The 27,983-nt window shown below is 39.8% G+C and overlaps 4 protein-coding genes across 4 annotated transcripts; 1 reads left to right on the top strand and 3 right to left on the bottom strand.

Moving 5' to 3' along the window:
- Window positions 1–44: 44 nt before the first annotated feature.
- Window positions 45–3,269, bottom strand: LOC134303437 (uncharacterized). Its single transcript, XM_062988850.1, has 2 exons — window positions 3,206–3,269; window positions 45–2,184 (listed from the first exon to the last, which is right to left on the bottom strand). Exon 2 carries the CDS (start codon window positions 2,171–2,173, stop codon window positions 356–358), a length of 1,818 nt encoding a protein of 605 aa, XP_062844920.1. The 5' UTR covers window positions 2,174–2,184; window positions 3,206–3,269; the 3' UTR covers window positions 45–355.
- Window positions 3,270–4,655: 1,386 nt separating this feature from the next.
- Window positions 4,656–8,640, bottom strand: surf2 (surfeit 2). The gene is made up of 6 exons (XM_062988749.1): window positions 8,358–8,640; window positions 7,170–7,321; window positions 6,101–6,204; window positions 5,639–5,839; window positions 5,367–5,506; window positions 4,656–4,764 (listed from the first exon to the last, which is right to left on the bottom strand). The coding sequence occupies exons 1-6, from the start codon at window positions 8,430–8,432 to the stop codon at window positions 4,672–4,674; spliced, it is 765 nt and encodes a 254-aa protein (XP_062844819.1). The 5' UTR covers window positions 8,433–8,640; the 3' UTR covers window positions 4,656–4,671.
- Window positions 8,641–9,842: 1,202 nt separating this feature from the next.
- bbln (bublin coiled coil protein) lies at window positions 9,843–11,924 on the top strand. Its single transcript, XM_062988732.1, has 2 exons — window positions 9,843–10,089; window positions 11,069–11,924. Exons 1-2 carry the CDS (start codon window positions 10,005–10,007, stop codon window positions 11,272–11,274), a joined length of 291 nt encoding a protein of 96 aa, XP_062844802.1. The 5' UTR covers window positions 9,843–10,004; the 3' UTR covers window positions 11,275–11,924.
- Window positions 11,925–13,203: 1,279 nt separating this feature from the next.
- On the bottom strand, window positions 13,204–26,513 carry ciz1a (cdkn1a interacting zinc finger protein 1a). The gene is made up of 16 exons (XM_062988803.1): window positions 26,449–26,513; window positions 24,889–25,107; window positions 24,637–24,761; window positions 22,916–23,085; window positions 22,679–22,772; window positions 22,490–22,577; window positions 22,152–22,228; window positions 20,529–20,605; window positions 20,229–20,423; window positions 19,806–19,936; window positions 19,618–19,711; window positions 18,457–18,570; window positions 18,215–18,334; window positions 18,045–18,123; window positions 17,836–17,957; window positions 13,204–17,430 (listed from the first exon to the last, which is right to left on the bottom strand). The coding sequence occupies exons 2-16, from the start codon at window positions 25,056–25,058 to the stop codon at window positions 17,017–17,019; spliced, it is 2,070 nt and encodes a 689-aa protein (XP_062844873.1). The 5' UTR covers window positions 25,059–25,107; window positions 26,449–26,513; the 3' UTR covers window positions 13,204–17,016.
- Between the last annotated feature and the right edge of the window lie 1,470 nt (window positions 26,514–27,983).

Genomic DNA, 27,983 nt, shown 5'->3' with positions numbered 1-27,983 from the left:
GTCAAACAGACTACAGTACACATCTTAAGCATATTTCTTCTTTATTTCAGGAACTCATAAAGCCAAAAACTGGGTTAAACTTGGGTTAATTGTACAAAAGTGATAAATTCGAGTTCAAATAACATTTATACTGATAACACTGACATACCAAAACTAATGTTTTGCAAACAAATGTTCAAACTACTGCAACTAAGGCTGGAAAATTACACTAAGCGCAGGTCAGGACGCCAATCCATTGCATTTAACTGGGACTTATATTAATATAGACTAAATACTTTTTGCTATACTGTGTATTTTAAATATAGTAGTAATTACTTTAATAGCAACAATATATACACAATTTTCTAAACAATTTTTACATTTTCTGTGCACATGTTGCATCTGAGGTGGATGCTCCATTTTCTCCATCTGTATAATCAACAACAAATGGTAGATCAAGGATCGTTTGTTTCAGTGAATCTGGGCAGTTGGTGTTGGCCATCCATACATATCGGCTAACGACCACGGATGCTGCCATGACCCTTCCAGAAAGTTCTGCCTGATGGGATGAGAGCTGAAACATGAAATGTCCAATGAGTTTAAGCTCCTCCAGAACCTCTGTGAGTCTTTGATGACCTGGAACTTTAGAAGTCTCTTCCAAGAGACTGTTCTGGTAATCTGACAGATAGTGCAAATAGTTAGCTGTCTTTGCTAGCATGCCGGCAGCTTCATATGCATTTTCTACGAGACCCTCAGTGATAGACCTCAGCTTTATGTGATCAGCAGAGGGACTTACTTTGTTCTTTGTTGAGTGGACGGCTTGGAGAATTGTCGTCATGAACTTGTTGACTTTAGGCATGTGGTCGTAAGCTGGAGACTGGCGCTCGTGGAGCTTGTACAAGTCAGATAACTCTGTGCTGAAAGCTTTTGAGTTTGCAGGACTGGACCACGAAAACTGAACAAACTCTTCAAACTCCGGCTTCATGATTGGATGTAATGGGTCACCGTTTGGTGATCTGGGAAATTCCACACCAAGATGTTTGGCTGCACGTATGATGAGATCTTGCAGGTCCTTGGAAACGAGTACGTCTTTCCTTGGTGCCTCATTGATACCTGGGTGAAGAGAGGCACCTCCTTCACCATGAAGTGAAAAACATGGAATATCTCTAGACCTGTCTTCTTGTTTTACTACAACTGAAGCGACAACACATCCGGTTCCAGCAAAATGGGTCACTGGACCAGTCTGTTGTCCTTGAGATATGGTCAAAACGTTTTCTGCAGGATCTGGATTAGCAAGAACATCTGAAATACCTTTCCTCTCTAAGGCATTTAGCCTATTCTCCAGTGTACTCCACTGTACTTGCATGGCCCTCTGCTGGGTTTCCAGTTTCTGATGCACGAAGTCCAGCAGTTGCCAATGTTGCCTTCCCATCTCTGCAGACTTCCTAGATTCCCGCTTTGCCCTCTTCTCTTTAAGAGGCTCAGACAAGCATTCAGACGAACTCCTGGACGAAGAACAGGATGACGATGGTGAACGTTTCTTCTTGCAACAGCAGCTCCTGCAATGCCTCCTTCTGCATGAGGTGCACCTAGATGAACGGTGTTTCTTGTGAGAAGTAAAAGGAACAGGACATGCAGACTTCTCATGCTCACCGGATGGAGCCTGGTCTGCTGTTTGCTGCAGGGAAGCCTGTGGAACAAAATCGCCCTTCAGCAAAGCGGCGTCATTCTCTGATACGCCTGGAGACGACGAGAATAGGGTCATGGCGGGTACAGCAGACGAAGATGAAGGAGGAGATGTCATTTCGGCCTGCGATGCGGTCAGTGCAGCAGATGCCACCTTCTCTGTTTGAACCTTATTAACTCTCGTGGTCACTGCCACTGGTTCAGAATTTGCCCGGACTCCAGTCTGGGTTTCCTCCGTTTTTCTCTGTTGGGCCTCCAGATGGATTACCTCCTGCACCTTGGTGAGGCGCTTGATACACGTGTTCCAGTCCATTTTGGCACAGTGGGGGCATTTTCCGTACTCCAAAACTGCCTCTTTGGCATGCTGAATTCCCAAGCAGAGTAAACACTTATCGTGGGTGTCTTTGGCCTCAATCTTATAGGTGCGGCAAGAACACCACATGTATTTAGCTGTCGAACCAGACATGGTACAAAAGTGTGAAGGTGAAGGTGGTGCCCAATCGCTCATACATGGATTGCCTGTAGGAAGATACAACATTACAATAATATTAAATAGAGCAATTACAACTTTTTGTGGACAGTGGTTGCCAAGGGGCTATGAATTAAAAGGTTGAGAGTTTGAATCCCGGCTCTGGGCCCTTGAGCAAGGCCCTTAACCCTCTCTGCTCCTGCGCTGACCCAATACAATAAAATGTATGATTGTATAACCTGATTATTAATTGCAGTCATGACCAACAAGTTGATCAGGTGTCCACATACTTGTCGCCTTACATGCAGTGTACATTTACACTATTAATTTTTAACTACAACTGCCTATAAAAACGTCTAAAATACAATAAAAATAATTTTATATAAACTCTCCTGGGCGGCACGGTGGCTCGGTGGGTAGCACTGTCGCCTCACAGCAAGAAGGTCCTGGGTTCAATTCCCAGGTGGGGCGATACGTGTCCTTTCTGTCTGGGTTTCCACCGGGTGCTCCGGTTTCCTCCCACAGTCCAAAGACGTGCAAGTGAGGTGAATTGGAGATACAAAATTGTCCATCACTGTGTGTGACATTAAACTTGTGAACTGATGAATCTTGTGTAAAGAGTAACTACTGTTTCTGTGTGTAAACATGACTCTAAAATCCTAATAAATAATAATAAATAACGTTCTTTGTTATACGTTCACAGTATTCCGCACATCACATTCATCTCACTGTGCACCTCACAGCTGAACTTAATTATCCAGTTTATTAATATTGTAAATTTCTAATTCCAAGTTAACCAAATAGCCTTTAACATGACCGCACAGTGTACCTAATGCTCCGTGTTTTTACTTTATTTCAAAACGAGAAGACACAGTTTTACTCCATTTATTATAAAACTGCAACGATTGAGGTTTCTTGCACTGTACGGAACACCGTGACCTCGGCTACTCGTAGATGCTAAACCCTTGTTTACGTTCCAGCAAAAGAAACTTTATCCAATAAACCACGGTGTATTTGTAGCCTGGTTAATATGGATAATATAAACAATTAAAACACGGGTTTAATTCTTACCATAAATAATAATAAACCGCGGTCTCCTCTGAGCAAGGGGTCAAAAAACAAGATTAGTGACGTCATACGTTTTGCGTCGGTCAGACCGTGTCCTCAACGCCTCGTTCTTCCCTACATAGGGACACTACCTAGGGTCTTAATTCCATGACTTGTATTTACATTTACATTTTCGACATTTAGCAGACGCTTTTATCCAAAGCGACTTACAGTACTGTGACAGTGTATTGGCTAAGCAATTGAGGGTTAAGGGCCTTGCTCAGGGGCCCAACAGTATCAGCCTGGCAGTGGTGAGTCTTGAACAAGTGACCTTTGGCTTACTGGTCCAGTACCTTAACCACTAGGCCACAACTGTCCCAACTGTACTCACTCGTTTACAGTAACCACCCACCTCCTATTTTTAATGTGGCAGCAGGAAACCCAAAGGAACTCGGTAATAAGTCGATAAATCATGTCCAGTCCTTGAGTGTCAGTGACCACTGACAAGGATTAAACCTACATCCCCAGTATCAACCATCTGCACCACTGAAACATATCGTTCATTTCAAATTCATTGTTTTTTAGTATTTAATTTAGTTACTTTTACATTTTTATGGCATTTAGTAGATGCTTTTTATCCAAAGCGACTTCCAGTACCGTGACAGTATATTGTCTAAGCAACTGAGGGTAAAACTGTAGTAAAGGGCCTTGCTCAAGAGCCCAACAGTGGCAACCTGGCAGCGGTGTGGCTTAAATCATTGACCTTTCGATTACTAGTCCAGTGCCTTAAGCGCTAGGCTACAACTGTCACTTAATTTAATATATTTATATTATAATAATATTATATTCATTTCATTTACATCAACCACTTTGTCACGATGGGTGTAGTTCCACCAAGAAACACGTATGCATGACAGGAATACCTCGGACAGGGCGCCAATTTATCTCTGAGCTTCAGCAATCCCCCTCAGACCTGGCCAATCATTTATGTGAAGATGCACCCAGATCTCAGTGGTGGTGGGCTAGCCACTGCACCACCTGAACACCTAAATATTATATTGATTAATTAATGGAACAATGGTACTGTAGTGAGTAGAGCTTTGGGTCTTTAAATGAGAAGTTGTTGGTTTGAATCCTGGCTCTACCATGTAGCCACTGTTTGAAAAAAAAAAAAAAAAAATATATATATATATATATATAATTGTACTGTACATGTGTATAAGTATATACAATATATGACAAATAGGCATTTTAATATCTAAATATAGCCTTTTATTTGCCTACAAATCAAATGCATTTTTAATTCAAGAACTGAATTTTACGTTTTACGTAAAAAATAAAAGTCAATTCTGTAATTGTTTCATATTGAACTCAATGTTAAATTAACACCCAGAACTTACTGTGTTGTGTTTTTGTGATTGGTATCACACTCGAAGTGGGGCAAGTGGGTAAATAACACGCACAGTAAGCAGGGTATGAATGCAATATTTTTATTTTCCATTTTTAACTTTGCTGATGGGTTTAAACCCTTTCCTTTTTCTGTTTTTCTTGAACTTCTTGTTACAACCAGCACCAAACTGCACCTGTAAACAGAGCACGACAAAAAAATATTCAATTACAGGAAAGTCCTAACAGATTAACAAAATATAATCAATCTAGTTATTAATGAAATCAGATTTTAAAGAACTGCAGGAAGCCTAGTATCCTTAAGCTCCTGAGTTTGCAGTGCTTAAGACCCGACCAGCCTTAAGACACTTCATTTGTCATGACTCCTGCTGTCTGGTCGATGCACAAAGAGAAAAGATGGAGAGACACATAAGGCATAAAATGATATGTGGTTATATGTGGTATTCTCTCTGTGAGAACTGCTGGCTGGGAAAAAGAAGCGGTTTGTGACCTTGGATGTGCCAGGTACATTGACATTTTCAGCATTTAGCAGACGCTTTTATCCAAAGCGACTTACAGTACTGTGACAGTAAGCGACTGAGGGTTAAGGGCCTTGCTCAAGGGCCCAACAATAAAATGGTAAAGTGTAGATACACTATATAGCCAAAGGTATAAAGACACCCCTCCACCACTGGCACCAGCACGACCAGCCCAGAGTCTTTACACTGCTGGTTTATGTGTATTTAACCACTACAGCACCAGAGAACCTTACTATAAGTCTTTTTAAGTGAGGGCTGACCTTTTTGCGTTTCTGCGCTGCTTGTTTTTCTTCCTCCGTGTCTGAAACCTCCATATCATCATCATCGGTCTGAAAGTCGTCTTCATCCTCACCGTTCTCCACCTCATCCTGTCTGTCCGACTTCAGAGAAAACAGAGTGGCTGTGGAGAACAGTAGTGTCACAAAAGTTAAGCGTAGCAAACCTGTGAAATTTACTCCCTAATCCAGACATCAACAGGTACACAAACACTTCAGCTGTTTTTAGGATATTAACAGAACAGCGGTCTGCTTACGTGGATAGAGATCGGACATGCTGTCCTCTGAGTCGCTGCCTTCTACATCACTGTCGTTTGAAGCCCAGATACCACTGTCCTGTTTCTGCTTGTTCCCTCCTTTACTGCTGCTCTCCATTGCTTCATCTGTGTGTTTGGGTTGCCTTTTCTGCCTAAGTCTGGCTGGAACAAACGCTACACCTTGTTTCATGCATTCCTCATCTAAAACATAAAAAAAGAGCAGATTTGTGGATTAATATGAACGTAAACTTTTTTCTTTTAAATGCCGTGTTTATATGAACGTAAACATTTAAGGGTCTAAAACTTAAAACCCAAAATCCTTGTTAGCCCATGTACAGTCAGCCTGGGGTGTAGCCTCTGTGCCCATCAGTTATAGTAAAGAACGTGCAGCCTCGGTGTTGTTAGTCTGAATTTAATAATTATTTAATAATAATTATAGGATTATTAAAGATTGGTACTCACACTGTGCCAAAGCTTTCTTGAAGCGTTTCCCATTGACGTGTCGCAGTACATGATGTGGCACATGATTGAGGTGTCTCAGCGTAAGCTTGCAAAACAGTTGATTACTGTGGAAACAAATTTTTTTGGTCTTCTAAAAAGGAATTCATAACACATTTACATTTACAGCATTTAGCAAACTTTTTTATTCAAAGCAATTTACAACTGTGATTGAATACAATGCAAGCAATTGAGAGTTAGAAGCTTTGCTAAGGGGCCCAACACTGCCAACCTGACGATCATGGGGCTATAACCTGGGACCTACTGATCACTAGTTCATTACCTTAACCACTGTTGCTGACCAACAATGAATTTTTGGCACTATCTGGTGGTTTAGAATAGAATAGAAGAATTAGAATAGTGCAAGATTCTGCACCACCATGATTGCAGTACAGAAAGCGTAACTGAACAAGGTGTCGGGACATAGTCTGGTTTCAGCATGGATGCAATGTTACATGTATTAGTTGGCATTGTACTGCAAGCTAAGCCAAACACACAAAAATTTTGGAATACATTAGAAAAGCCGAACAAATTTGTAACAAATTTTCTGTTTCCAAGTAGAAATTTGTCCCAATTAGAATACTGACTGGTGACACCAACTGTGCTTTTAAGAGGCTCAAGTTAAACACTATGGGTTGGTTTCCCCAGACAGGAATTAAGGCTAGTCCAGGACTACATTTTGCTTTAAATGGAGAATCTCCATTCAAAATGCTGTGTAGTCTAGGACTAGGCTTAGTCTGTAGTAGTCTAGTTCCCTGTCTGGGAAACCAACCCTTAAATGTTTAATTATTAATCTTCATTCACTTGAATTGCTTATGTTTTGTCTGACTGCATCATAACTGGTGTGAAACTAGTGAGTACTAGCACTCACTTCAGCTCATGTATTAATGGTCAGGGCTTCTGTCTGTCCTGCAACGTTTATGAACCTATTAATCAATGCAACATTTGCATTGCTGCCATACTAATACATACAGTACAATACATTAATGAATGCGAATTAAGCACTTGCATAACTTGGATAAGCAATACATACGGCTGTTTTGTGCTCTGGACCACATGTGGTTCGTACTGACTGTAGTTGAATTCGGCTCCTGTTAACAGTTTCTTGTATTTCTTTCCTGTTATGAAGTTCTGCAGCTCTGCAAGCTTGCAGGGAAACTCATGACCGTTTAACGTGCACTTGATCTGAAAATAGAGAGCATAAATTTCATGTTTTTAATAACTTAAAACATAAACGTTTAAGATAATCATGTCGCATTGAGGGTGTGATACTACGATTTGCAATATGTTTACATTATGGCGAAATTAATTTAAATAAAGAAAAAATATATATGATCATCCATTTACTCACTCAGCCAATTTAACTAATGGGATGGGAGAGCAGGGAGAAAACCCACACTGGCATAGGGAGAACATACCAATCCCCTTATTATCACTGTTATTATTATAATGTATACCTAACTAATCTTTATTATTATTACTATTATAATGTATACCTAACTAATCCTTTATTATTATTACTGTTATTATTATAATACATACCCATTTTATTCGTCTGCTTATTGTTATTATTGCTATTATGTATATCGTATTATGTATATAGATATAATTCCATATATGTAAATAGCTATAGTTATAACTTTATATTCATATTAAATCATAGCTTTATGTTATTGATATTCTCTGTTTTTTGCACAATGCTACTATTTACACTTCTGGTAGATGCTAACTACATTTCGTTGCCTTGTACCTGTACTGAGCAATGACAATAAAGTTGAATCCATCCATCCATCTATCTATCCAATCTATCTATCCAATCTAATCTATCTATCCATCCATCCATCCATCCTATACAGAGAGTGAGCTGAGGCAAGACAGTAACAATGATTAATGTATATTTTCTTTATCTATAAAGAAATTAAATAATATTTAAAACTAATTTTGTGTAACGTTATTGATACAAATGTATGGACAGAAAGGTCACTTTTCCATTGTATTTTAGTTTTTTGTTTCCTCCTGCCAGTGAAACAGAATAGTCTTGTCATGGGCATAAAACTCAGGACATAATCTGCTGCTTGTTATGATCTTTGAGCCATATTCAGTTTTAACGTCCACTGATATGGAATCGTGTGAAGTATCGCAATGTATTTATATCGGGGTCCCCTGGCTTTGTCTCTACAAAGACAACACACAATAAGAAACAAGATGTATGTGATTTTACCTTTTTATCTGCAGTAAGCTCTAAAAAAGGCTCATTTTGAAGAAATTCCCTCAAATCTGCAGGTAAATCCTCCATCACTGATCCACGTGGTTTCAGTAAAACAGTATAAGAGATTTCGAATTAACACCTCTGTACTGATACTTTTCTGATTTACTGCCTGTGAACTCTAAACAGATTGACTTTAACAACTATAATTTATCATTTTTTGCTGAAAGTTTTTCAATATTTGTGTCCTAACTTCTCCGTTGCGTAGATTATAAGCGACTGTATAGGCACAGCTTGGAACCTGTCCTAAATTGGACTTTTTCCCTACTCAGTACACACTGTACCAGACTTCATACATATTCTACAAGCGTTATAATAAATAGAATTTATGTATTCTAAATCTAGTAACCGAGATATGACCTGTATACCCAGCATTAGGCTTGTAAATGTAACTTACACGACAAACAATCTTTATATCTAGTGCACTACATAGCAAGTACAGTGTGATTCAGGACAGATCCACTTTACTGTCCATAATGCCTGAAACAACACACAGCAGCAAGGGTTTACCTTATATGGATTTACCATAACAGTTTAGTATAAACGTACTATTTTACTTCTTCTATTTAACGCGCATATATTACATAATTTAAATATTATAATAATATATATATATATTTGTATTTTAACTCTACGGCATGGAATCGGACGACCTCAGTGTAGGTCGCTGTAATGCAGGATTCAAGAAAACCTCGAATTTAGTGGTTTACGAGTTCTGACTTGTTTGCGTATAAAAATAAAGTACAGTCACTTGTCAATAAATTAGACAATCAGATCTTCTTTTTCCTTCTTCATCTTTTCATTATAACAATATAAAAAGATTTTATTGTAATATTACAATATTTATTTATTTATTTTCCATATTGGAGTCGTAAAAGTAAATAATAATAAAAAACGATCACGCTAACGATTAAAAATAAAGTAAACTCAACAGTACCATAATCACAGTTCTATTTATTAATGACTATTTTCAGTTTCTTCTATTGTTTATAATAGAATATAATATAATTTATAATAAGAACAGTAATAAAATGACAACAGAACTTTTATGTTATAATTAACTTTATCGTATTTTTTATGCATTTTAAGTTTATTCTCTTTTTCATCTTCTTTTCTTTATAATAATAACAATAATCTTAACACGTATTTATTTATTTTATATTATTTTATTTAAAAATAGCACTTATTTTTATAGACCGTATATTTTATAAATCAATACTGGTTATATACATTTTTGTGGGTATGAAACATTGAAATACTACTTTAAAGATTTATTTTTGCATTTTTGTGACATGAATGATTACATTATAAATTCTTGGTATTTATTTACAATTCCTATTTTCATTAAAAACTTGTTTTGTTAGTGCGCTCATTTCGAATGAAAATTGAGAATATTGGGTAACTTGAAGGTAGCATCACACACTGACCTGATGGTCAGCTGACTGGTGCAGTAAATGTCTGATTCATAATAAACCAGATGATCAGACTATACTGTGTTAAATAGTAGTTAAATAGTCTTTTCTAAGGATCTGATCTCATTTACAGCATTTGACGCTATTTTATTAGTAATATCAGAGGTTTAGAGTGTCTGTGGTGAGTGAGATGAGAATGACTGGACCGAATGGAGATCCGAATATCACATCTGATCATGGAATCATAGAAGATGAAGATGATTTTAATGATGAGGGTAAACAAATCTCTTCTTTTTTATTAATATATACACCAAAAGTAATACAATTTAGTTTAAATATGTTCTGTTGATGTTAATATGACTTGGATAATATTTATTTATTTTAGTGTCGCGGTGTGTCCGGTGCCACCCTGGAACACTGGGCTCAGAGCAGGAATACACCCTAGAAAAGGTGTCGGTTTATTGCAGGGCAACTCACTCATTCAGCACCATTAGGGGCAATTTAGACTAGTCATTCTACCTTCTTAACATGTGCAGCACCCACACTACCTGTATAAGTGTTTTATCCTGATTGTTTGTTTGTTAGGATTTTAAAGTCATGTTTTACACTTTGGTTACATTCATGACAGGAACGGTAGTTATCAGTTCACAAGGTTATATCGAACACAGTCATTGACAATTTAGTATCTCCAATTTACCTCACTTGCACGTCTTTGGACTGTTGGAGGAAACCGGAGCAGCTGGAGGAAACCCACTCAGACACGGGGAGAACATGCAAACTCCACACGGAAAGGACCCGGACCGCCCAACCTGGGGATCGAACCCAGGACCTTCTTGCTGTGAGGCGACAGTGCTACCCACTTAGCCACCGTGCCGCCCTTTCCTGATTGTATGTCGGTCTAAAGTAGGTGGACGCCAAAAAGCACATCCATGTGTGCTTGTTTTCTCATTCCAAAACCTTGGGTACTAATATTAAATCCACTGGATTTTGAAATAGGACTGCAGGGATTCACCTCATTCAGCCCAGGATTATAAGTAAAAGCAGACTATGATTATGTGTAATAAAGCTTTACTGGTTTTCGGCATTACAGTTTATCTGGAGGTTTATAACTTAAATTTGTCCAGGACTGCAAAAGAATTGGCATTTCGTCCAGTGGTTTCCTGGGGACCGGGACCGGACCTGCCACAACGCTGACCAGGATAGGAAATTAAATGAAAAATTAGTAAAAATCTTGTTTGTGTGTGTTTTTTAAAGAGTACACAGCCATCAACTCCATGCTGGATCAGATCAGCTCCTGTCTGGATGACCTGGAGGAACGTAATGACAGTCTAAATTTCAAGCTTCATGAGCTATTGGAGTCCAACCGACAGGCTCGACAAGAGTTTCAAGCTCAGCTGCACGCAAGAGAGCCGGAGGAGCAACAGCAACCCCCATCCGATGAGGATTCACGCCCCCAATAAGTGATGATGACTGAGTGAAGTGTTTTACTTCATGCCCATTCCACTGGCATTAACTCGGTGTAGTGTTACTTTTAGAAAACGTGTGGAGCTTGAACTTCATTCGACTTCACACTGTACAGCATTGTACCATAACGTTTTATAGTAGGGCTTGACCGATGTGAGTATTTCGATCCTGCGTATCGATTTAACCAAGGTAAAAAGACAGCTCAAAAGGTCAGAAATGAGACAAACACAATCGTAGTCATTTAGGTATATAGGACGCCAGCAAACGTTACGCTAATTTGAAGTATTCATGACACTTTAACTACATTATATTTATTTATTTGAGGATTATTGATGCATTGTAACCTTTTAAAATTAACCTGAGGGACCAAATCGAGGTTGCAAAGTCAATTAAAGGGATCAGCCTAATTTACTTATCTAATACACTTATACCTTAATATCAGATAACATTGTCCCACATAAATATCTGATATATTGGTCAAGCCTTACTACATAGTATTTTATTTTTTAACTTAAATTAGAAATACCTCATCCTGAAAAAGCAGCATTTAAGAAAAAAAGCATAATTACAAACAAGTGGGAGGATAAAATATTATTTTTATCTGAAGCGTTTTATTTAAGAATGTAAATAAAGAGCAGCTACAGTGTGCTGTGCGTCTGTGTCATCTGTCAGTGTTTTGTGAAGCTTCACAGCCTTCCACATGGCTGGGAGTCCTAGAGAATATAATCTGTGCTAACCTCTCAATCAGAGGAACTCATCAGTGGTCATCTGTACAGAAATGATCACTCTCCAAGACCTAGCTGCAGTTAGAAGGCAACTGGCTTCCTGTGAACTGGAGGAAGCACGTGTTGGCTTCACCCTCTCAGAGTGCTGGAAACTGCGTACAAGCAGACGTTGCTTCCAGTTTCAATCATCTGATGTTTTAAATAATACACGTTAAAATAACACAGATGTATAAGCCAAACCAAATAATCAACACTTTTTTTTGTACAATTGTACAATGTACTTTCTTTTGTGGTTTAAAGAATGAACCAGATAATAAAACAGGTTCAGTTTGGTGGTGTTAATGGTAATATTGCTGTGGTTCAGGAGGTAGGACGTGGTGATGTTTCACTTCTCCTGAATGTAAAAGCTGAACCGAATAATAAAAAATAAAAAAACATTTTCTTTGTACAATCATAAAGCCATATTTTCTTTTTTGGTTTAAAGAATAAACTAGATAATAAAACAGGTTCAGTTTGGTGGTGTTAATGTTCATATTGCTGTGGTCCAGGAGGTTAAACTCACAATGTGAACACATTACCACAAGGTGATGTTTTACTTCTCCTGTTTTCCTCAGTTTTATAACATGCAAGCAAATGACTTGTGTAGAAATAATAAGCTGCATTTAAGCTGTTATTTATTAAGGTGAACATTTAATAATAGTGCATGCTATAAAGGATGAATGAGTAAGACTGCGTATGGCACTTAAGGGTGCTGACTAACGCCTGACTTTGAGTAACACAACAAGTGACCGACTGCCTTTCGGACAGGATGTCAATCCATTATGGTACAATAAAGTACCATTTTTTAATGCTTTTAGAAGAGCAGTTGTAACTCTGAATAAATATTATTAGTGCTAAATGGCACAGCGTGTAGCTGCTTTATTCTTCACACAGAGTGTTACTCACTGTAGTGCTCGACACAGCTTGACAGTTTGGTACACCAGTCAGAAAAATCACACACCACATGATGAATCGTTTTTTCCAGTGTATAATTTCGAAATGCAAATAACACAAAATGACACAAAATAAAATACAACATATTAGGTCAAAAGATGAGTAAACAGAAAACATCAGCACAATCACACGAGCTAATCCCACTGATGATTTTTAAATAAACAAAATAATAATACATCTGAATCGTATAAACTTCAAAGACGGGCCTGGCATTTATCCTGTTTATTAAGTGAACATTTCATTCATCATTTAAACAATGCAAAACATTGTCACGGCATGATTACATTCATATCTCAGCATTTATCATCACAGAGCCGGATTTTTACACTGAAGAGATTACAGTCTAAAGAACAAACTCAGTTTAAACTGTATAATTCAGTCTATGCGTCCTGAAGACAAAGCTCATAGCTGCTCTGCCCAAATTGCACGCTTCTGTACTAACTAGTCTGTCTGGGGAGTTTACTACTGCTGAGATCTGGGAATCCAGCGTTCGAATGTCAACGGTGCTATCAGCCGGTCGGGCGGCTTCATGGACATGATTGGGTAATGTCGAAAGAATAGAAAACTAAATAGTCTGTCTAATTACTCACTCACTTTCTTAACCATTCGTCCAATTAGGGTTGTAGAGGGAGGTGCTGGAGCCTATCCCAGCTTTTCAATGGGCGCAAGGCACACAGTAATACACTGGATGGGGCGCCAGTCCATCGCAGGGCACACACATGCGCACACCCATTCACCTATGGGCAATTCAGTGTCTCCAATTAACCTGACTGCACGTTTTTGGACTGTGGGAGGAAACCGGAGCGGACACGGGGAGAACATGCAAACTCTGCACAGAAAGGACCCGGACCGCCCCGCCTGAGGATCGAACCCAGGACCTTCTTGCTGTGAGGACCTTCTTGCTACCCACCGAGTCACCGTGCCGCCAGTCTGTCTAATTACTGCAATGCAAGTCAATTAATCAACTATGTTGGATGCAGTTTGGGGCGCAGCTTCTGTGAGTAAACAAATCACCAGATAACATGAATTAACAAACAGAGTTCCGATGGATTTTTCTTTCACCCACATATAATACAACTAATTCAAGAAAGACGACAGCATGACCGTATAAGCAACTAACAGCAGCAGCTATAACAACAGTGACACCAACACTCGGACTACACACGTGCAGACTGATGATCAATAACCTCACTAAGACAGGATAAAACAATAAAAATGATTTTTAAAGTACAGTTTTCCTTATTGGAGCTTAGGAAAAGCTCTTTAAAGAATGCTGGCTTTGTGTGATCCTGCTGGAGCAAACCTGAATGTTCAGTCCCCTCTATTTAAGCACTGATCTGATCTATCTGTGCATCATTAGGAATGAACCTAGGCATGATCCCACTAATAAATAATACTTCACCTTGCTTTAAATGTTGTTTAAGTCTTGTGAGCATGTAGCATCTGCTTCTTGCGTTTGTTGACATGAATATAAACTGGTATGAATGTTTAAAAAAAAAGTTTAATCTCCTGTATAACTTTATATATTTTAATACTGATATATAATGCAAGACATCTTGCTGTTGTATGTTTTTCATTCAGTGTTATGTAAGTGGGGAATTTGGAAGAACAACAGTCATCTAATGCCATTCCTACATCGTAATTCATAATTTTCATATCAATACATTTTCGCAAATGTTCTTTTTTTTTGTCAAAATGAGAATGAATTAAAAGCTTCTGCTCCAAATTAGGTACCTTACAGCAAGACTTTGTTACTAATCAATCGAGCATGATAATGTAATGCTTGCTTGACTGTGGACAGTGTCACCCACGTTCTAGAAGCTGCTGATTCAAGGCAGGCATGTTTTTCCATCTGACCACCTGGACAAATGTCTGGCCAAGCAGAAGGTGCCACTTTTCAAACTTGGTACTTCAGTAATTGCCCCAGTTCTATAAACCTCCTACACGACCAACCTAGATTGCTGTTTGTATAATTTGATCCAGCGGATCGTCATAATTTTTTTTCAAGCACCCGACACGAAGTTCAGTGGGGCTACCGACCTGGCCGGTCATCCAACAGACACAATTAGCCGTCCGTAAAGAAGGGAGGGGTTTCTTCTTATTGTTGCTACAGAATGCAACATCCGTGTCTGATCGAGGCGCTGCCATGAGTGGTGGGGGCAGCTGCTTCATACACGGTGCAACTCTGTAAGAGTCTGCTACCTGCAACCTCCCACATAACGGCGGGGGTCGGTGCTAGTTTGCAGCTCTGCTCAGTTAACACGAAGGTGGTGCAAGGGGCAGTGGAATTGGAAAAGACTAAATCGTGGGGGGAAAAAAGTGGGAATGTAAGTCTAATGTGAGTTATGTTAAGAGCAAAACAAATCTCTGGATTAGAGTATAGCATCGCCTTGCTTTAGCTCTCAGTCACTAGAGGCTCAGGGTTTGATAGAACCAGAACCTGCTGTTAAACTTAGACAGAGAAAAACTGTTTCACCCTCTTTACATTCGCGTTATATCTTACATCTAAGCTCGACAGTTGCATGTGATTCCAGAGAGCATAAACACATCGTGAATTTTATAATAAGACCAAATGATAAGACATTTTCAAATACAAACTCATTAACAAAAAAGTCGGGACAGTATGATAGTCGGTAAGATGCGAGGAAAAACAGAAAGCATTGATCTGTCTTTTAGAGATATTTAATTAAAAACAGTACATCTACAACAGATATCTAATGTTTTAAATCTACCCTCCTAATTTAACATGTACAAAACATTACAAAATAAGTTGGGACAGATAATGGGTGATTCTGACATGATTAGGTATAAATCATTCATTAAAAGCTCACAAGATTAGGCACAAGGATGGGTCAAGGTTCAGCACTTAATTCTCACTACCTGTTAGGAATTCAACATCTACAGTCCATGACATTATTAACAGATTCAAAGAATCTGAAGAAATCTTGTGCATAAGGGACGAGGCCAAAAACCATGTGATATTAAATATTAAATCCATGTGATACCTTAGACGGCGGTGCATTAAAAATGCTTCTGTACCAAATACAACTGCATGGGCTCGGGAATACTTTGAAAAAGTTCAAAAGCCAGCGTGTGCCGTGCTAGGAGGGGTGTTAGTACTAATGGAATTGGGAACAAACATTTTGAAGGCATCATTAATGTCGAGGGTTAAATGCAATGCAACATTTGCAAAGCCACATTTTGGACATGTGTAGAAAATGTATTACTTTCCATACACAGTAAGAGAGTACAGGTACAAGACTGGCCTGCCTGTAGTCCAGGCCTGTCACCAATTGAAAAAGTGTTATATCAAGCAATATAGCTAAATAATTACCTTCACAAATACCTGTGCCCTCAGTTTCCTAATCACTACAACAATTTTTAAAGGAAAGGTGATGTAACACAGTGGTAACCATGTTCCTGTCCCTGCCATAACCTGTTTTGGAACATGTCGTAGTCGTCCAGTGTAAAATAAGGGTTTATAACCAAAATAGTAAATATTGGAACATTAAATATTTTGTCTTTGTACTGTTTTTAATTCAATACAGGTCAAAAAACGATTTACAAAGCATTGCTATCTGTTTTATTTAGATTTTTCTCTTTTGGAACTGAATTTGTAAATCAACCTCGACTTTTCCAGTGTGTTTCCACTTCTTCCAGTATGTATTTTTACAAAACCACATGAAAGATGTATGGTTAAGAAAAAAAGGTGCTACATTCTAAATCACTACAAGCTTGTGTGGTGCCTAATTGAGGGGAATGACCCGGTGCGCAGTTACGCAACCGCACATTCTTCACCCTCACACACATTTGGGAAAGATCTCGAATTAAAAAAAAAAAACAATACCACGACTTGTGGGTTCTGGGAAATTGCCTATAAAGGCCGAGCGAAAGACCTACACTCTACTGGGATCGTTCCACCGTCTCCTCTTATCTAAACCTCTAGATGGGAGAGGATGGTAACGCAGTTCCCTCTCTTTGAAACTCTGTAGCAGCTCAGTTCGCCAGACTTTCCCTCGCTCAGCGCCGTCTTCCTCCCCTTCCTCTTTTCTTAGCAGGCGCCCTGCCACGCCCTCGGACGGTCTTCTCCTGCAGAACGCAGCTGGCAGTGTCCTCCTCGTCCTCCGCTTCCTCCAAGAGCGAGTCTTCCTCTGCGTCTTTGGCCTCTACAGGAGAAACGGGCAGCGGTGCAGGCGGCTGGTCTGGGGAGGGTGAGGTGCTGCTGCCGTTACTGGTGCTGCTGGTGGTTGTGGTGCTTTCCTGAATAGCTGCTGCTTCAGAGGATCCTAGTCTGCTGTTACTGACAGCAGGGTCACTTAATGAGGAACTGCTGGGAGACTCCGTGTCCTTGGTGCAATGGTCCACTGAGCTGCAGAGGAACTCTGCTGGGGACGGCAAAGCCGAAGCTTCCAGCACCTTTAAGGCCTTATATTTCTGTTGTAGGTGAAAGAAATGTACGTTATTGTTGAGTTATGGGTTTATACGCTATACATATGGGTATACAATGACTGACTGTACTTTATTTGTTGTGTACAATTGGGTTAACTTATAAGTGGTCGACGATTACACGATCCCTAGCTGTAGCCTACTGGTTAAGGTACTGGACCAGTAATCAAAAAGTCAGTGGTTCAAGCCTGACCACTGCCAGGTTGTCACTGTTGGGCCCTTGAGAAAGGCCCTTAACTCTCAATTGCTTAGACAGTGTACTGTCCCAGTACTGTTTTGGATGTAAATGTAAGTGCAGTATGTCAACCATTAAGCCCCTTTCATCACCCTGCCCTAAAGACTGGGCAACAATCATGCCCCCTTGATTTGGGGTACTTGAATATCCTGACCAACCTTTAAATTCTCAAAGTGTTGGCGCGTCTTGCAGTGAGAGCGCCGTGCTGATTTTTCGTAGTGATAGAACTCGTTGCACAGGCGGCACAGAAACCCAGCCACAGGCATGACGAAGCTGGAACCTGGAACATAATCAGAACTAGGTTGCAAGACACTGACCTGCACAAGTCTGCCTTACTATAATATAAACAAGACGTTCTGTCCATTACCGTATACTGTGTCCTGGTCAAACTCTTCCTCCTCCGTGATATCTTCCAGTGTGACTTCCATCTGGACAGGCAGCCCTTCCTGTTAGCATCAGAGCAACCCAAAAGCACTCAATGGCTGATTTTAAATAGACAACAGATGCAACGAGTCAAAAGACTTGCATAGTCCTTACCTGCCCATTTTCCTCGGTCACTGTTTCTTCCTCATCACTGTCCAGACACTCATCAGCACCGACTGCGCACATGTGCAAATCCAAATCGCCCAGATTTCCAGTCCCGGCGTCTTTTAGCAACTAGAAACACACACAAGCATCACACACACGAGCATATTATCCATTGTTTGACAGAAATGGGTGACGTACCCAGGGCATGTTTTACTAAAGGCGCGTTTCTATGAGCATTATAGCGAGCGCACCTGCTCCATGCGTTGCTTGTGTTGGTCGGACTGCATGTGCTCCACAAACTCTCTGGATGTTCTGAACTGCTGCTTACAAACGGTGCAGCTAGGGCTGGTGGAACGGCTACAGATCTGCAGAAAATGGAACAGTGAGACTCAAAGGACGCAAGAACGTCAGCAAGAGAGGAACAATTATACGTAATTATAATCTCTCTGAACAAAAATGTGGACTATGTGCACTGTAGGAGGAATTAAACCTAGTGCAGACTACAAAACCTTTAAAAAAATATATTAAACAGGGTACTTGACATAACCACATGCTGTTAGGCTTCACACTGTGCAATTTATTAGTCGTGAATAAACCGTCTACTCAAAATCCTGTGTGCACTAGGCATGTTTATTTTTCTTTTTGCTGCTACCATATATTAGTCACCACAGTGGATCATGCTGGTCTTCAAAACTGAACTGGCACAGTTTAAGCCAGATTAAAAGGGTCACACACGGACTATGCAGCATTTGCGCACACACAATTAATATTTAATATTTAAAGCGAAAATGTAAATTCACTTTACAAGAGTGCAAAGATTTTTATTTTATATATAATTTTTCTGTGTAAATCATTTTAATTACTTGTGATTACTACTGCTGTCTTTCTATCTTCTACTGCTGCTACTCTATTGGAGAGATGCCACAAATTTCATTGTACTTGTGTATAGTGACAATAAAGATTCTATTCTATTATCTTCCAGACACAACCCTTCTTATTTTTGCCGGCTTGGGACCGGCACTGAGATCGCACTGACTATGCACCTCTCAATAGCTAGGCTGTCAGACCACAACCAACCCCCTGCCCAACACAAAGTATAGCCAACCTTATCTGTGTAGACACCTGATAGCCGGTGGACTAGTATGTTTTACCACTGCACCACCCGAGTGCCCTATAGTGCACACTAGGCATAACAACTAGAAAAAGGGTGCGGCCTAGAAGGCCCATGTATAAACAGTCATCGCTTGTTTCTAAACTGCAGCCCTTGCAAATCCACATGCTTACCAATGAGCACTGACTCCAGCTGGGTTCAAAACCTACACTTACTTTCATAATTACTCAGCAGCTCGAGCTCGCCTAATTACTACTAACTGAGCGTCTGTGTACATGTTTGGCAGGAGGACATGCTGCACCTTGTGCTCCTTTGTCTTGCGATGCTCCATGACGTTGATTGTGAAGTGGGTTTTGCAGGTAGCGCACCACCTCTGCAGCCCCGGTCTTTTCTCTCTACAGTATAAAACACAATTTCATATAACGGCGCATCAGATATCAAATCATGAGAACTGCACCGATTCGGGTCAATAAGCAACGTTTGAATTACGCGTCATTGCGTGCTCCCTGCAGAGACTCCTGTACGCGGGGCAGCAGCGTGACGAGGCAGGCGTTACTCATGTGCTGAATTTCCATCATCCTCTGCTGGTGGGCAAGTCCGTTCATATGGCTCTGAAAATTCTGTACACACATAAAAACAGCCAGTTAGTACAAAACATGTACTGAAGAGCACTGAAAGCACTTTAACTAGGCTGCTTTACTGAGTAAATAGAAATGTTAAGCTCAAATGCTTCAAAAGGAGATGAAAATAATGCAGCAACTGTAATTCGAGAACAAGGTGTTTAATTAAACAGTCTACATTCACTGTGAGTTTGTTATTTTAATTCTTAATAGTTATTATTCCAAAAGCTTTGGACTTTCTGAAATTGTCATTACTGCTGATTAAGCCAATAACATCACTAGATTTACATACTTGCTGATTGTGGCAGGTGATGTTACATATATAGCAGAAGAATTTGCTAGGAGTGTCTCCTGCTTCTTCTCGTTTCCCTTCGTCGTTCCTCTCTGTGTTCTCTTTATCGTCACTCACAGGACCTGCAAACTCAGACTGGCTTGAACTGTTGTGCTGTTCTTCATCCTTGGGTGAAGATTCAGAGATTTCCACTTGCTGTAACAAAAAAAAAAAAAAAAAAAAGGATCCGTCTCGGTTCACTTCATCTCTTCAAGATCTTTTTCTGCGTCTTTTAAATTTGACTTCGTTTGTGACACTGACCTCTGCTGCTCTGCTTTGCTCTAGCGCCTCTGCTGCCTCTGAGCCAGCCACGGTGCCATCTTCTACCGGTATGCACTCTGAGGCACACAAGTCACAGAAAAAGCAGAAATAAATCTCTTCGTGCAGATAACTTGATCTTAATGAGCTAAAGCTAACTGGGTGTAAAACCCTGGTGTGCAAGACGTGCATTCATACTGCTGCCATTATTTTAATATGTGTATACAATGTAAATATTAATCCACAATAAAAATAGTATTTCACATTATTGGCCTATCATCTAAAAAGAGGCATACAAGAAGAAACATGTCTCCAAAGATAAAACCACAGAAGCTTAGCTAGATATAACCAACTGAGAAATTCTGCAATCTCCTCTTTATTTACTATTAATAGTATCATTTAGATTTCTGATTTGCGTTCAGTTGTAGGACTAATTAATGATTTAGCGGCTGACAGATGAATTATTGGTCAATTCTATTAATATGATTATGCTAGCTTGATAGACTATATACTATATTTCAGAATATATGTTTACACACCCTTTATTGAAGCAGTTATAGGTGAAAACGTGCAATCAGTTCTACTTACACCAGTTGTTTATTCTATAGGGATGTTATACGGACTCCGCTGACGCGTTGCCAGTAACGACAAGCCTAATGCCTAATCCCGATCGCGTTTTAAATCCGTGATCTGATACACAATCTAGCGCACTGTGTAGGGAACATAAATCAATTGTCTAATATATTGTCTAGTGCACTATGTAGTGAACATGAATGCGTTATCTGATACACAATCTAGTGCACTGTGTAGGGAACATTAATGTGTTTGTGACGGGAACAGTTAGCTTAATAGACCAGTTAGCAGCTCCTAAGAGTTCTGTTCTCACCCATAATCCTTTGGTGTGTGAGAGGTTTTTTATTTCTTTTTTTTCTCTTCGGAGGTTCTTGCCTTTTTCTTCTTGTTGTTCTTACCTCCCTAAAATGAGTTTTTGCAACTTGGGATGTCTGCTTTGTAGTGTTAAACTTTATATTCGTTGTGGAACTACTTTTTGGCGGAAGGTATTGTCAATATTAAAGCATATTTATTATGAAACTCAGGGCTTCTTTGATTTATTTTCTTTCTTTATTTTGTAAAAACTGTTGTATAAAAGCAATAGAACTCGAGGTCGTGTGTTATCGCGAATTACATCACGGCCTCTCGTGTTCTATTGCTTAAAGACGACGCCCACATTGCCTCCAAAGCATATTTTAATTTTTATTAAACTGCTGGACCACACAATCGCCTACAAACTAATTTTTTTATTGATATCCTGAGGTTTCAGGTTCTGTATCATTTATTGATCTCCGTTATCCTAATGGGTAAAAAAACGACCAAAAGTAATGCAGGATTAATGTCTTATTTGTGCCAATCCTGGAAGCCCACTGCTATCCTATTGATCTCACTTGTGATGCTTTACTAGAATGATTAAAGCATTTGATGACAATGTAATTACAGTGATTATTACAGTGTCATGCATCCCATTGGAAATCACCATGGTAAAGCCACTTCCATATTAAAGTGATATAATGTTTTTATGCCACAAATAAAAGACAATAAAAAAAGATTCTTCTGTGAGTGTGCGGTTACCTGCAGTATCAGGGTCTTCAGCAGGGCGTTCATACTCGGTGCTTGGTGAAGATTCTGTCTCCTGTGGATCATTAACCCTGACGGAGACAAATTTATGAGGGGAAAAAAACATCCAATTAACCAGTCAGTTAAACAACACTTTACAAACATGAGTAAATAAGCTGCACCACTGCCAAGTTGCCACTAAGCAAGGTCCTTAACCCTCAGTTGCATTGTATTTAATTACAATCGTAAGTCGCTATGTATAAAACATCTGCTAAATGCCGCAAACGTAAATATTAGGCACGCTTAAATACTACAGATGTGGTGTAGGTGTGATAAATGATGATTCATTTTACCCTTCAGTTCTCTGTTTCTTTGTAGTTGGTTCATCTGGCTGCTGTGTAGATGACTGGCTGCTTACATCAGCCACAGCTGCAGCTTCATCTAAAGAAAAACAGCAAACCTTCAGGACTACTGGTGGCACACCAACAACAAACAGAAGGTAACACTGTTTACACACAATTGAAGAAATTCACAGCTCTTACCCCGACTGCTACTCGCTGCAGGCTGGCTGTCTGAGCCAAGTGCCGGTCTTTGCTCGATCTGCCTCTTCCTGTCAGGCTGCCGTGCCTGGAAATCCTATGTGGAAAGGGTTCATCAAGTTACTGGCAGCTTTGTTAGTAGTTTTTATTTATGCAGCACTAAAGGTAGACGAGACTAATGTAGCATATCTTTGGAGTCATTATTATAGCCAGCTGTTCATTACAATACAAACGTCTTACATTGTTGTTGTAGTAGCGAGCGTGAGGGTTAAAGTGTCTGGGAGGAAATCCCATATGTGGAGTCTTGATGGCAACTCCCAGTGGAACAGGCCCCAAAATCGAGGACCTTGTCCCTGTAGCGAAAAACTGCTGGAACTGCTGTCCGCCCATGGCAAAGCTCCTCATGTTCCCTGTTAATAAAATAAGATCTGTAAGTTAAGAACATAAAATCTGGCTCATTTTTTATTTAAATGCACATTTTCATTTGCAAATCTGATCTACACCATGAGCCCATAAAGCCAGGAATCAACAAATCTTTGGCTTTCCTTATATACAACTAATTCCCCAAAAATATCTATTATATGTCTATTTCTGTCTATGGGACACACAATTGTAACTTTGGGTGTTAAATGGTGATTTATATTCTGTTTCTACATCTTTGTTTGTTTGTTCATTAGGATCTTAACGTCATAAGTAATTTAAGTAAGTAAGTAATTTATTTATAAAGCACATTTACAACCAAAGTGCTGTACATGTTGAAACATAAAACACACATATAAAAAAGCAACACAAAGTATAAAACAGTAGAACAACAGAAACGCAGACCATGACACTCATCCAGGAAACGCTAGTCAGTAGAAGTGCGTTTTTAGTCTAGATTTAAAAACAGAAATGGAGGAAGCGGCCCTGATGTCCAAAGGTACTGTTCCACAACCTCGGAGCAGCAACTGCAAAAGCTCGATCACTTTTGAGCTTTGACCGTGACCGTGGCACAGCCAAGAGCAATTGATCGGATGACCTAAGAGATCTAGGAGAACAATAGAAATGGAGCAAGTCTCTTATGTAAGATGGCGCCAATCCATATAAGGACTGAAAAACAAACAGAAGAACTTTAAATTGGATCCTGTAGCTTACAGGAAGCCAATGGAGAGATGCCAGGACCGGGGTAATGTGGTCAAACTTCTTTGTACCTGTGAGCAGACGTGCTGCTGCATTTTGGACTAGCTGTAACCGAGCTAATGAGGACTTACTTATACCCATATACAAACTGTTACAGTAGTCTAGGCGACATGAAATAAGTGCATGAATTACCTTTTCCAGGTCTTGTGGTGACAACATTTATTTGATCTTAGCAATTGATCTAAGGTGAAAAAAGCTGCTTCTAACAACAGAGTTTATTTGTTTATCGAATTTCAGGTCAGAATCAAATATTACCCCAAGATTCTTTACCTGTGATTTCACATAGTCTGACAGTTCCCCAATGTTTTCACAATGTTGTCATGCTTTTACACCTTGGCTACATTCATGACAGGAACGGCAGCCACTCACCACACAAGCTTCCTCCGTTCACAAGTTTATATCGAACACAGTCATGGACAATTTAGAGTCTTCAATTCACCTCACTTGCACGTCTTTGGACTGTGGGAGGAAACCGGAGCACCCGGAGTAAACCCACGCATACACGGGGAGAACATGCAAACTCCACACAAAAAGGACCCGGGACCTTCTTGCTGTGAGGCGACAGTGCTGCCCACTTAGCCACCGTGCCGCCCGTTTCTACATATGACAATGTTGATCTTTACCCTTTGGTGCTTTCCTCTGAATAACCTGTGGTTGATTCCTAATTCCAACATTCAGAGTTTGGAGCCAAGTTGTAAATCACCACAGTTGTAAAATCACCACAGCTGTAAAACACAGTAAGCTAAATTAAGAATGCCATGACTGAAAAGGACTCGGGTTACCTTGCATCTGCTGCATCAGTAATGCGCCCTGCAGCATAGGGTTTGGGGCAATAATAGTCTGAGTGGCTGAGCAGAGGTTGACCATGCGAGCAGAAGGAGGTGCCGGTGCTGGTACAGCCATTGGCCTGTTTGACACAGATATGCACATTTAGAGTACTGAACTAAAATCAGAGAATTACTGCTTTAACATTTGCAGTATCAACAGAATACTGCAATGCCATACATACGCTCCAAAACACTTAAAAGTCTCACCTAGATCCACCATGATGATGGGGGATATGATGTGCAGGAGGAGGCTGAGGTGGTGGTGGAGGAGGAGGTGGTGGGGTCTGCTGCTGAAACAGCTGCTGCAGATGCCGGAGATGCTGATGAAACTGCTGCTGCTGCTGCTGCTGCTGCTGGTGAATGTGAGGGTTGAACATCCTAAAAGTATTGGTGGCAAAGTCTACCACAATATGGCAGTTTTAATTCCTAAAAGAACAGTAAGAATAAATAAACAAACAGTAAGGCTACAGCTCAGAAACATTAAGCATTAGTTAAATGTTGGTGCATTAGTTATTGCACAGTGGCAATTCTCAACCTGTATGTCTGTAGGGTAGCCAAGATGGCATTTGGCAAACTAGCAGACTTATGACTGTAGCCAATCACAGTGCAAGCACTGGTCTAAGGCTCAAAAGTCTTGCTCAGGGGTCCAACAGAGGCAAGTTGGTTGTGGTAGGGCTTGAACCAGTAACCTTCCAATTACTAGTCCAGTGCCTTAGTTAATGGCCTACCACTAGATTTTAAATGCCTGTTAGGTGGTGAGGAGGGACAGTGATCCTGGGCACATGGCGACCAACCAGTGCGTCATATCACATTCCCAAACCTATACAGCTTACTTATAAGAAGACAATGGAAACTAGGGGTTTATTACAGCAAGCTTATTGGAAACTCAATGGCAGATAGCTAGATAAATGTGTATAATTGAAATGCTGTGTTATTTTTTTATTAATAGAAATGTTAGAAAACGTTTTCTGAAACAGTAATAACATGAAACGTTCAAAAAAAGACACAATGGTATAAATAATACTGGCCTTAGCAACAGGGGCAATTTTTTCGACCCGTATTTCGACAAAACCCGCCTCCTGCAATTTGATTGGCTTATACTAACCTGCCTTTTGCGCTATGATTTGTCTGTCACTTAACGGACAGTTAAACCATCCAATCGTCGTGAGAGTTGTTAAAACCAGCCAATCCTAAAGCAGAACACAGGTTAATCGGAAAACGGGTAGGGGAAAAAAAGAACATAAGCTTACCTGACTCGATTCAAATACTAATAGCATTGTTGCGGTGGAAATACCAATCGCTAAATTTAATGAAATGACAAAACTACGAATTAAACAGTTAATTGCGACATATAAGCATAAAGGCTAAATAAGTTCATCAGCCCAAGTATTTTCTCTCTACTGATACATGCCGAACTTTGCTAACTAGCTAACAACAACAATAGTGAACGCTATATTGTATTATCTAAATTATGCGTTTACCTTAATATTTCACACATATCATCGGGAATTTATTTGTAAACAAATAATCTGTAGTTTACCACCCAGAATAAAAGGTTCAGGTTAAAAGCTTTGTCAGAAAAGACAGAATGTAGCTAGCTGGGATGTTAGCATTAGCAACTCGCGACATCTGAATCTTCACCTTCGCAGAATCCGAACCTTCGTGCAAATATAAAACGAATAAAACTAGACATCAAGCATTAACAAAATACTGCGAAATTTCTCGAGTTAAAAATATTACTGATTAGTAATATAACCGACTACGCACCTGCTGTGATAACGTACCGGTATTTACCCCGACTCGGCTTAGTGAGTCTCGATGGCTGTGTTCCAAATCCCTCTATACTCACTATCTATGTGCACTACATGGAGCATACAAGTCACAACACACAGAGTAAGCTACGTATAGTATGAGATGTCGTTTGGAAAACGCCGTATAAAGAGACCGACAATGCGTTACCTTTACAGGACCGAATAGTGAAATGCAAAATAGCAGCACAGACAAAGACAGACATGTCAGACATGTTACTGTCTCTGATCATTTGACAATCATCATGGACATTGAGGTCACTAGGCCCATCACTAGAGCTAAACGTAAAATATCCTTCAGGAATCTTCAATATATCTCTCCCTCTGCTTTCTCAGATTCTCTTGTTAAAAAGATGTCTGTCTGTCCTGTACTGTCTAGTAATTCATCTGACCTTGTCGATTACTATAATGACATACTCGCCTCATGTCTTGATGAGCTGGCTCCTTTGAGAACCAAATTTGTTTCATTTAGTCATTCTGCACCATGGTACACAATTGAGCTTCACCAAATGAAATCCCGTAAACGCCAGCTTGAAAGACTTTATAAGAAAACCGGTCTAACAGTACATTATCAGATTTATTCTGATTATCTTCAACATTACAAAGACGCTCTTACGGCAGCCCGATCCACTTACTATTCCGAACTCATACATGCTGGATCAACAAATCCTAAGACTCTCTTTTCCACAATAAATAAACTTCTCAAACCAGTTGACAATACTACCAATTCCTTTACAGTTGACAAGTGTAACTCTTACCTCTCATTTTTTCAAACAAAAGTTGAGAATATCCACAATTTTCTGACAGTTTCCCCTGTCATCTCTGTTTCTCCGCCTATCTCATCTCAATTTATTACCCAGCCTCTGTCTCAGTTCTCACCTGTGTCTCATTTGGACCTATCTGAGATCTTAACAGGGATGCGAAGCTCCACTTGTGTTTTGGATCCTGCTCCATCAAAACTTGTTAAGGGTTGTTTTCCAGTTATCTCATCACTTATCACAGAGATAATCAATTCCTCTCTTAGTTCTGGCTCAGTCCCTCAATCACTCAAATTGGCTGCTGTTACTCCCATACTTAAAAAACCTGGACTTGACTCTAACATTATGAGTAACTTTCGGCCCATTTCCAATCTTCCATTTCTGTCGAAAATACTGGAACGTGTTGTTGCCTCACAGCTCAAAGATCACCTAAATTCCAATAATCTATTTGAATCATTTCAGTCTGGTTTCCGCCCCCAGCACAGCACTGAGTCAGCCCTCCTCAAAGTCACAAATGACCTTCTTCTTTCCTCAGACTCTGGACAAATTAATATTCTCGTCCTCCTTGATCTTACTGCAGCTTTTGACACCATTAATCACTCCATTCTTCTGTCCCGCCTTGAATCCTCTGTCAACATCACTGGTACTGCCCTTTTGTGGTTAAGGTCATATCTCGTAAACAGACAACAGTTTGTTAATATCAACAATTGTAGTTCTGCCATTGCTCCACTGTCCC

The sequence above is a fragment of the Trichomycterus rosablanca genome, chromosome 26, assembly GCF_030014385.1.
Source record: "Trichomycterus rosablanca isolate fTriRos1 chromosome 26, fTriRos1.hap1, whole genome shotgun sequence".
Classification (NCBI taxonomy): Eukaryota; Metazoa; Chordata; class Actinopteri; order Siluriformes; family Trichomycteridae; genus Trichomycterus; species Trichomycterus rosablanca.
Note: the sequence above shows the minus strand (reverse complement) of the source record. Positions and strands in the feature narration are given on the sequence as shown.